At 36.2% G+C, this 11,112-nt stretch overlaps 1 protein-coding gene across 2 annotated transcripts in view; it reads left to right on the top strand.

Moving 5' to 3' along the window:
- LOC112505706 overlaps nucleotides 1-6,989 on the top strand; it is a 7,833-nt gene extending 844 nt beyond the window's left edge. For both annotated transcript variants that reach the window (XM_025109648.1, XM_025109647.1), the window contains 9 exons: nucleotides 625-691; nucleotides 1,165-1,418; nucleotides 1,716-2,319; nucleotides 2,467-3,111; nucleotides 4,112-4,552; nucleotides 5,235-5,429; nucleotides 6,179-6,235; nucleotides 6,610-6,672; nucleotides 6,754-6,989. In XM_025109648.1, the coding sequence (XP_024965416.1) occupies nucleotides 625-691; nucleotides 1,165-1,418; nucleotides 1,716-2,319; nucleotides 2,467-3,111; nucleotides 4,112-4,552; nucleotides 5,235-5,429; nucleotides 6,179-6,235; nucleotides 6,610-6,672; nucleotides 6,754-6,831 (2,404 nt within the window). In that variant the 3' untranslated portion in view covers nucleotides 6,832-6,989. The remainder of the gene's footprint in view (nucleotides 1-624; nucleotides 692-1,164; nucleotides 1,419-1,715; nucleotides 2,320-2,466; nucleotides 3,112-4,111; nucleotides 4,553-5,234; nucleotides 5,430-6,178; nucleotides 6,236-6,609; nucleotides 6,673-6,753) is intronic.
- The last annotated feature ends 4,123 nt before the right edge of the window (nucleotides 6,990-11,112 follow it).

The raw sequence follows: 11,112 nt of genomic DNA on the forward strand, positions 1-11,112 counted from the left end.
AAAAAAAAAAAAGAAAAAAAGAAAAGACTTTTAGGGTTTATTGCCCAATTGGGTGAAATGTGCTGATCAGATCATGGTTGATTGTCCATCTAGTATTCTCGTTTGGTCTTTGTGACGGTGTATGGTTCCCTATTTGGATGCATCATCCAAACAGCCACTAATGTATTCATGAAGTCTTTGTTGATTTGTGGTACTTCTCTTTATCAATTAAGTTACATATTAGCATAAGCCATGAACCATTGTTCATGAGAACTATAGTTTCTCATGATTAGAAATAGCTTGTATTATTTGGAAATTTGAAGTGCATGTTTTTTTCCCCTGAATTTTCTTTCTTTGGATGTAGCCAGTAATATGAACCTCCATGAGTTATGAGTTGGTTGTGAAAGTAATAATAGGCTTACTATTTTATCCTTAAGATGATACGTCTATGAATGCTGACAAATCCCCTATAACATTGCCTTCATCTCCCTTTCCAGTTTCCACAACTGTTATTATTGAAATATGGATTTGATTGTGATTATTTATTGTTTTAGCTTGATGCATGAGTTTGAAAGACTATATCGATTGTTATGGATTGCACCGCATGTTGGTTAGATTCCTTATTTAGTTTGCTCTTGTTTGTAGGTATATTGATTCTTGCAACGATTGGAGGACTGTACCTAATAAAGCAGTTTTGTCGGCTTTCTTTAAGGTTTCCTTAATTGTTTTAATTTATGTTACATCTATCTGTGTTGTTATAGAACTGGCTAAACTGTGTAAGGTACATTGGAGAAGTCCTACCTCCACCTGTAGCATGTACTTCAAAGTCCACAAACTACATCTACTATGAATGGTTGAATTTGCTGTGACGAGGATGCATCATACCTTTCCTTGCTTGTTGGTGTTTTTATTATGATAAAGTAATGGTAGTAACCATAGAACTCTGCTTGGTCTATCTGATGAGGATGCACCATACATCAAACAAGGCTCTTTTTTCCATCTGTATATGGAAAAGGTGGAGTCGTAGATGCCTGGTATTCAACCATCAGTATCAGTCGTTGCTGTCTTTATACTTCAATTGACCTGGTTTCAGCATTGACTTTAATTTAAATACTTCTCGTCCACCACTGTCTAATATGATGGAAATGGAGTAGTTACCAATCAGTTGGCATTTTTATGATGCAGGCTGAGCTTAAGAAATCAAATAATGAAGAGTCTAGCTTTGTGATCTTCTTGGATGACTTAAAAGGTGTTGACTTCCATCCACTTTACAACGTGTTTGTTCAAATTGATCTTTCAGAGATAGATTCAGTTGACATACTTCAAAAGTCATCATGTTCGTTGGACGGGGATTCTGTTTTACTGTTATTACATGCGGTAAACCAAAAACTTCGGGTTGTGGATCTCCAGGACAGGACATATGGCAAGGATTTCTTATTGTAAGTCTTACACTTCCTCGCTGAAGTTATTGGGTTAATGGGTTCTACTATTTTGCCTAAATTTTACATGCATGTCCTTTTCTTCTAATTGTATATTTGTATTATTATTAGCATCACCAGTGCCAAGCTTAGCTCTAGCTTGAGATTCTGCAACTGATGATATTTGTCTTTTGGTAGTAGTTTTCATTTTTCAAAAGTCTACTCGTGCTGTTTATTTACTACTTCAAATCCCTCTCTCCTTTCTGCTGAAAATGTGAAACAACTCATTCATGGCTTGCTTATGACTTTTACTGTTAGGGGGCTTTCCTTGGGAGGCTTGGCATGCCAAGTTTTAAACTTAAAGTTTTCCCATTTCCGAAAGGTCAACATGATTGGGAAGTTTATGCATATGCGTACGCTCAATTTGGATTTCAGTGCATCACTAACCAGTTTTGGAAAAGATTGCTTTGCTTGTATGCCAAATCTAAAGTGTCTTTCTTTGTGTGAGACAAAAGTATCCAATCTGTGGACTACCAGTGCATCACTTGCAAAACTCCCGTCTTTAGTTGAACTTCGTTTCCAGAGCTGCTTATGCTGTGATGACACAAGGGCTTGTCCTCGATCTTTTGGGGCAAAAGCAGATGAGAGCACTAGTTCAGGTCATCTAGACCATGGATGTGAAAAGATAACACCATTCTTAACTGATGAAGAAGACACTGATCTATTTTCGAATATGGAAGGGGAATTTATCAATGTGTTCCCAGTGGGTAATTATAATCCAATTCATGAAACTATAAGCGAATCCGATGATTCAACAGATAGCGAAGTAGACTTTTCAAATACACATCCTGGCATACATTTATTGGAAGATTTCACTTATGGACCTTGTGTTTGGAATGGGCTACTTGATCTTCCTAATGAGGTAAATATTATTTTAAGGATCATGATGCTTCTTTGTTTTTCTATTGTCTTATTTTGCAATGAAGAATTTGTAGTTTTGTTATGACATTCAATAACCCTGTTCTCTTCCCTTTTTGTCTGATGATAACATTATTCTATCCTTTATTAGATTTTTCCTGGTACTTGGGGATCAGAAGATACTGAAGAAACCTGGTCGAATTCATCCATATCAAGACCTATCTCATGTATTGCTCGAAAGAAGCATCTTTCTTATCACCCTTCACCAATATGCTATGAGAAGCATTATAGAGAATTTTTGATAGCTTCCTTTCCTAATCTGAGAATCCTCGATAACCTGCCAATCAGAAAGACTGACAAAGATAGAGCTGCTATTATCTATTCAGAAAACTTCGAGCATCTACCATATAGAAGGACGAGTAGAGAGAGCGTTGTTAGTATCCTGCAGAACCGTGAGATCAAAGCAAACCGTACCCGCTCTTCGACTTCAGGAAAGTCGCAGTATTCTTATTCGAGGTCACTTGGTGCTTCCAAAGTTGGGTGTGCAGTCTTGCCTTCTTTGCATCCACTTTCTATAACAGCCAGCAGCAGCATACCAAGAGGTGATGGTAGAAAATTTCGTCCACGGCAGTTTGAGTACCATCCTTCCAATTCAAATCTCATGGTTATTGGAACTTTAGATGGTGAAGTTGTCGTTGTTAACCATGAGAGTGAGAAGATCGTGCGTTACATCCCGTCACATGGAGCGATGAACAGTGTTCTAGGACTATGTTGGCTTAAGAAGTATCCATCCAAGGTATACCGTTAACATTTTATGCTTCAGAAGTTAGACCATGAATATACTTTGACTAGATTCATGTGTCGTTCTTTGTCTCTTCTTTTTCCACTTGGTGTCGCTATCGCAAGCATGCCATGCATTTGCCAAAACTAACTTTATGGGAGCCTGATGCATAGGCTAATCCTGTAAGGTTTTATTTGTTTAAAATGATGCAAACATATAACGGTGTTTGTGTTAAGTTAGGGGCCGTTTACCAAACACTCACCCAGTAAGCACTTACCGGTAAAATTCAACACTATCACTTACTTACCGGGTAAGATTTTAGTCAACAAAAACGGCATCCTTGCAACAATTTACCTGGGGTAAGCGTTAACCGTGGTAAGAGTCGTCGCCTTCACTTACTGGGTGAGACTCTTGGTCCTTGCTCGCTCTTACTGGGTAAGATTTTTGGTCCTTACCATATTCATCCGGTAAGGTAATGTGACTTGGTAAGTGCTTATCCGGGCAAGCTTTTGGTAAATGGCCCCAATAGTCTCACCAACCATAGKATGATATGTGCAATTTGATGTAAATCTGGCACCTGAAGGATATATATTTGTGCTTGCATATTATCGAAATGGTCGAATTATGTTTTTGGATGATGGGACAGACCATGAAGGTAAGGTAGAACTTTCTGTTGTGAGGAGCTTGGGCCTGCGCAAGTTTACTTGAATTTTGTGGAAGTCTATGTTGTTCTACATCCTGTTAGCACATTATGTAGAAATTTTTTTTAAGTGTATCTTGGAGTTAGATTAAATTTTTTGTTCTTCCATTAACATCAAACCACATGGTCCCTTGATAATGTGTCTGATATTTATAATAATGCCATTATGGGTGAGATGTCTTGTACTTCAAAATTCATATTTTGAAATGCGACTATTGAATGCAAATTTATTCAGTGAATTTTTGCTATTCGTAACTTTTTAGTGGTGGATTTTAATGATTTTCTTTTCTTTTGCCTCTGGGTTGCATATTTCAGCTTATTTCTGGGTCCGACAATGGTTTGCTCAAACTGTATGATATTCAGCACATCTCTTCAACAGATGCTGGCATCTACCCAAGTGCTGCTTCTGTTGCCTTTGATGAGTTTGACCAATTAACTTCTGTGCATGTCAACTCCTTGGACGAACTGTTTCTTGCCAGTGGATATTCAAAACATGTTGCTTTGTATGACATCAACACGGGTAAACGGCTGCAGGTGTTCACCGACATGCATCAGGAGCACATCAATGTTGTTAAATTTGCGAATCATTCCCCATCTATGTTTGCTACTTCATCATTTGATCATGATGTCAAGATGTGGGATTTACGACAAAAGCCAATTCACCCATGTTACACAGCTTCCAGTAGTCGAGGAAATGTAATGGTCTGTTTTTCCCCGGATGATCATTATCTTCTTACATCAGCTGTTGACAATGAGGTAAATTTAGCATTTATGAGCTACATCTGCTTTTGCTTGAAGCATATAAGGATTACAGAGTTTTGATTAAATTGATATAGTGCTGAAGGTCCTCTTAATGATGAATAAGAATGATTAGATAAATAAAGCATCTGATGATTGTGGAGCTTCAGATTTCTGTTTAGATTTGCACAATTTTGTGCATAAACATGGTTGTCAGTGCAGTTTTATGTCATGTGGCATGCTTTTACACACTTCATGACTGCTTTTGATGGGGTGCTCACAATAATAATGTGATGGGACAACCATAATATGTAGTAAGGAAAAGCATTCAACTTGGAAATGGCCATAGACTTTATTTGACAGTTGGGCATATATGTGGGCAAACCTAGTCTTTGGAATCCCCCACAGGCCACAACAATGTAGAAGTCCTATCCTACACAGAAGCCCCATATAGGATCACCAAGTGGACTTCGAAAGGCACTATCCATTGCAATATTCTACAAACAAGACGCCACCTATATATGCACGAATCGCATCTCTTTTTCCTGGCTAACTTGTACAATTATACTTTCATATGTAATCAACATAGAGTGCAATGTGCATGGTATTGGAACCTTGTAGTATTGGAATATAATATGCTCTGCTTGAATGGATCATGCTGCATTTTAGCAGCTGTTAAATACCTGCATAATTTTCGCAGGTTAAACAACTGCTGGCTGTTGATGGAAGACTTCACCTGGACTTTGGTATAGCTGCAACCGGAAGCTCTCAAAATTATACTCGTTCTTATTACATGAACGGGAGGGATTATATTCTCAGTGGAAGTTGTGATGAACATGTAGTACGAATTTGTTGTGCTCAAACAGGAAGGCGGCTCAGAGATATATCATTAGAGGTATGATGCTGAAGTGACTATTGGCATACTAACTAAAATTTTGTGTTATGAAATGCATGATTAACGAGTTAAAACCTTGATAAAAGAGCACCCATATATGCAAGGCATAGGACTTAGTATCCCTTATATCTAAACTTATGAAGAGTAAACAGCTAAAATAACCGGTCAAAGAAATTACACAGTTATATATGGTTGATGTTGGTTTGATCATCAGAATTAAGTTGTAATCATTTGTACACCTATACATTGTCATGAAATTTTACTCGATAATAGGTTATTGTTGATGCTGTTGTGTAAAATGCATAAGAAATCTGATTATGAGGAAAATGGGCGGGTGGCTAATTTGTTATTTATAGTTGGTTGAGGTTGTGAATGTGATTTTCCGTTTTTAATATGACCCCCACCTTTAAAGACACCTAAATCAGGAAGGTGTTCTGAATAGAGAATCAAGCATCTAGAACTCGAGTTTTCTCCCTCCTCCCAATTTAAAATATATACTTTTTTGACAAGTGCTCTGCCTACAATTCATGTAGGAAAGAGTAGTTCCAGGAACCCGAATTATTACTCCAATCCACTTGAGTTTTTATCTCAGCAAGTGCAATTGTCGTGCCAGCAATTAGCTCAAGAAATAATATTTTATGTAAATAGGAGATGTTGTTGGCTTAGAAGCTGGTTTGTTTAGCGCATTCTGGTATGTGTGTTGGTAGTTTCTTATGACTTGTCATGTTTGTTTGGTTGCTGGTATGCAGGGTAAAAGTTCTGGGTCCTCAATGTTTGTGCAATCTTTGAGGGGGGATCCATTTAGAGTGAGTTTCTCTCTCTCTCTGATCTTCATTGTCTCTCACAAATTTGCGTAGTACCGTGTGATTTTATTAGATGTTATATGCTTGGAGCAATAAAGTGTATTGGCACATTTGCATAGCACACATATTACCTCAAATTTCTGTGTGATTGACACCTTTTGGACAGTAATAGTTAGTTGTGCAAAACCTTTTGTAATTTGTTGTATCTGTGTGTCATTGATATGTTTTATCTGTAGATGGTTGTGTGAACAGTGTGATATTTAGCTCTTTTCCTGAAACATGATGGGGCCTTTGAACTTTTAGAATGCCGTGTCCGTTAGTGGTAGCATCAATATTTGGTGCGAATTGTTTGTTATTAACGTTTTCTTGTGTTTCAGGATTTCAATTTGAGTGTGTTAGCAGCCTATTTATCTCCAAGCTCGAGTCCAGAAATTGTGAAGGTTGGTTTTGTATTCTCGTGTTCGTTATTGCATTTATATATAATAGGAATTATATGGAAGTCTGTGTATGTGTGTGTGCAGGTGAACATGTTGAGTTCCAAGGATGCAGATAAAGAATGCTTGAATTCCCAGCCAACCCAGAGTTTAGGAGGAGCATAAATTGTGGTGTTGTATGTATGAATTACCAAATTATGCATCTATCTGCATATAACACAAGACGAGAGAAAATTGTGGAGCCAATGCTTCTCCATGATGCCTTCTTTTTATGTTGTACAGTATACAAGACATTAACATAACCAAATGTTGTCCTCTCTCTCTCTCTCACTCTCATTGCACCATACATATACAAATGCATACGTACATCTTATTTACACACACACACTCTCTCTCTATATATATATACACAGAGAGAGAGAGAGAGAGAGAGTAAATAACTGATTATATAACATGTGATTTTATAATATATATATATATATATATAGAGAGAGAGAGAGAGAGAGAGAGGGGTACAAACAAGAACAAAGGTAAAGTAAGAGAACACAATAATTGATTATATAATATGTGATTTTATAATATATATATATATAGAGAGAGAGAGAGAGAGAGAGATAAGTTCGAACGAGCACAATGATCAAATAACACAATCGTGAAATCGTATGTGATTTTATATTGAACTCACGTGTAAAATAACATATGATATGCTTGACCTTGGCCTTGACCTTCGTTGTAGGCCAAGTTACCCGTGCACTTATGCGTTGACTGTGTTCCATTATCTCATGTTGCTTCAGTGATTTGCGTTGACTGTGTTCCATTATCTCATATGGCTTCAGTGATTTGCGTTGACTGTGTTTCGTTATCTCATGTGGCTTCAGTGATTTGCGTTGATTGTCTTACATTATCTCATGTGGCTTTAGTTTAAAATCACTGTGTCATATGATTGTTCTTGTGTAATCTTATTTTGACTACGTTCTTGTTTGATCTTCCTTATGTATATGTGTGTGTTTGGAGGTTCAAACAAGAACAAAATCTAAGAGTCATACAATAGCGACTATATCACATGTGATTTTATAATAAAAATCATGTGATTCAAGAACACTCAACACAGGGGTATGCATGTGCTTTTGGCCCGACAACCTCAGAGGTTTGACCGTTCTTTAATTACATCTGATTTTTATTACAAAATCAAATGTTACATAGATGTTCTTATATTTTATTACTTTAACCCTGTTTTTCATTTAAATCCCCTCTATATATTATATAACCTATATAGTATAAACTCACATATATTACCAAAGAAGCTAAGAGGTTGTTTGTTTACCTCTTAATAGTTCCATTAAGAGGCAATATATGAATTGCTAAGTGGTGAATTTTGTTTGGCAAAAAAAAGGTCCGACTCTTAATGGTTCTAAAACCTTTTGAATGATTTTGTATCTTAGGTCTCCCTTAAACATTCAGCGTCTAACTTCATTGTAAACAATTACCAAATAATTATATTTCATTTTGCATTATATCATGAGAGCCTCTTAATCATTCTGACCACTTAATAATTCTGCACCAAATCATTCAGTAACTGCCAAACAGCCCCTAATTAAGCTTCATTCATAATTAGTAATCGATGCGACCAAAATCTACCGTAGAGGACTCATGACTCAAAACATGCAAAGCATGAGCCATCTTTAACTTGACATTTACGGGTTGTTTATCAAATGTTTACCTGTTAAGTGCCATTACCTTATCGGTTTAAGGACCGAGAATCTTAACTAACGGTAACTAAAGGTGAAGACTCTTATCCAATTACCACTTACTAGGTAAATTGTTGCATATAATGTCGTTTCTATAGACTAAAAACTTAGCTGGTAAGGTAAAGTAATAGTGTTGTATTTATTGGTATTGATTCTTGGTAAGTGTTTGGATTAATAGCCCCTAGTATCTTTCAAGAAATCATAAGGCATCATGCAAAATAAGTTAACTGATACCGTTTCTTTGTGGGGAATGTACAACGAATTCAATCGTATATCGAATCATTAACGATCGTGAAGGTAAGCGTGGTGTTCTTACCCTAACTTTCATCAAACGACAACAATTTATTTAAAAAATTTATAGTCGTTAATGAAAAATCATTAAATTTTCTCAATTTCATCTTATTAAACAATATTTTTAGTTATTTTACTTGTTAATTAAATACCTATGTCAAAACAAATATCAACTCATATATTGTATTTTTCTTTTTCTTTTTTTAAACAGATGATGTATATGTAAGTCCATATATAACGACCAAGGGATGGTATTCTTCTTTGATCTACGTGACAACACGTTTATTACGATACCCAATCAAATACGATAATCGAAAAAGCTAGAGAGACGTACAAAACGTTTATGATATATATGGCATCGTAATATTGTTTGTATTTGGGAAACTTGATCGATTAAACCGGACTTGGACCATGTTGGGGGTGGGGGAGGTTGTTTCACTTAGAACCCATTTACCAAACACTTATCCGGTAAGTGCTTACTGGTAAAACTTAACACTATTATTTACTTACCGGGTAAGATTTTAGTCCACCAAAACGACATCGTATGCAACAATTTACCCGGTAAGCGCTTACCATGATAAGAGTCGTCACCTTCACTTACCGGGTAAGACTCTTGGTCCTTGTCTCGCTCTTATCGAGTAAGATTCTCGGTCCTTACCATATTCATCCGGTGAGGTAATGTTACTTGGTAAACGCTTACCCGGGTAAGCGTTTGGTAAACGGCTCCTAATATTTTGGTTATTCAATCGTTGTTTTAATTTAAATAAAACAATGTTGAACCAAGGTTCTAAATGACCTGAAACGTGACGTAGAGGTAAGATCAAGCCTCAAGTCTTAGGAGCCATGATAAGACAACAATATTTTTCAAAGAATGACTTATAACAAAAGATTTATATATCATATATCATTATATTTATATACACAGACAGACATATTTTCTACTATTACTCAATGAGTAAAAAAAATTAAACAGCTTAAATTAGGTTATATACTAAAAATATAAAAATAAGACACTAAAACTAAAAAAATCGTGTCACAAAGGGATTGGCATGGTCAAAGTTCAGTGGAACCACCATTAGGGCTCCAACGTGACATGGGAAGCAGAAAAAGATATGAGAAAGCGTTACCCTCACTTTTTTGTATAGAATATGATTTCGAGGATGAAACTGTTCCCAAGGTTGGAAGAACTGTAACACCCAGAATTTCGATGATTTTATAAATTCGGGTGTCATCCATATATTTCGGCTTCAAATTTGTTTAAATTAAGTTCCCTTAAACAGTTTTTGGTTTGGGTGTTTGTTGGTACTTGAAACTCAAGAATATGAACATTTTGGGGAGGAAAGAGTGAGATACGTAGCTTGCCACGTGGCTAAAGCAGTGGCAAAAGCCGTGTTACTCGCTGTATGTGTTAGGCTCATTTGACCAAGCGACTTTTGGCACAGCTAAAGCCGCGACCAAAGCTGCGGAAATGCCTGGAGGTGCGATTTAAGAGTTTTCAAGCTAGGTTTTGTCCATATGATGTAATTTCTAGCAAATGAATATAACTGGGATCATCAGGGCCCTTAAACTGTAAATCATGGTTGATTGAACTCATTGGCATTTATCCGTAGTATGACTCCATAACATGGAATTGTGACGTACTTTTGTGGTTCACCACTACCTATTGATATTGTGTTTTGGACTTTATAATTCTTATTTGAAATATGTGAACTTGGGATACATCAATCTTATAAACTTTTACAGTATTGGTCAGGGACGGACCCAGAATTTTTTTTATACGGTGGCACCATTTGACCATAAGAAAAAAAATATATGAATTTTTTTTTCAAACGATGACACCGTTTGACTATAAAAAACAAATATACGGAATTTTTTTTTCAAACGGTGGCACCATTTGACTAAGAAAATGACACTAATATGATTCGGACTTGGGTGTGAGGTGGAATAAAAGCCTCGCCGAAAAGCATCTTTCAACCGTAGCAGTTGCAACAGGCAAAACCAGTGTTAGTTTCAATAACCGATAGACTAAAGGATGAGAAAGATGCTTTCTTGTTGCCACAAATGCATGTATCCCATGATTCCCACATTGGTCTCTGAACAAGTAATCATTAATCAGTAATCAGTAATGAGTAATATAAATAAGTAAATCTAATCAACTTATCAACATATGAAACCTAAACATCGTAAACAGTAAACAAAAAAGAATGATCAATTTGTATAACCTAAACAATTAATCAAGTAACATTTGTATAACCTAAACAATTAATCAAGTAAATAGTAAATAATCAACTAAACAGTAAACAKAAAAGAATGATCAATTTGTATAACCTAAACCTAAATCAAATAAGGTCACAGATTTGGGGCTTTACCAGTTTACCGCTTTAGTTAATGCCTTAATGGACCATTA

This window comes from Cynara cardunculus, assembly GCF_001531365.2.
Source record: "Cynara cardunculus var. scolymus isolate 2C chromosome LG 2, CcrdV1, whole genome shotgun sequence".
Lineage (NCBI taxonomy): Eukaryota > Viridiplantae > Streptophyta > Magnoliopsida > Asterales > Asteraceae > Cynara > Cynara cardunculus.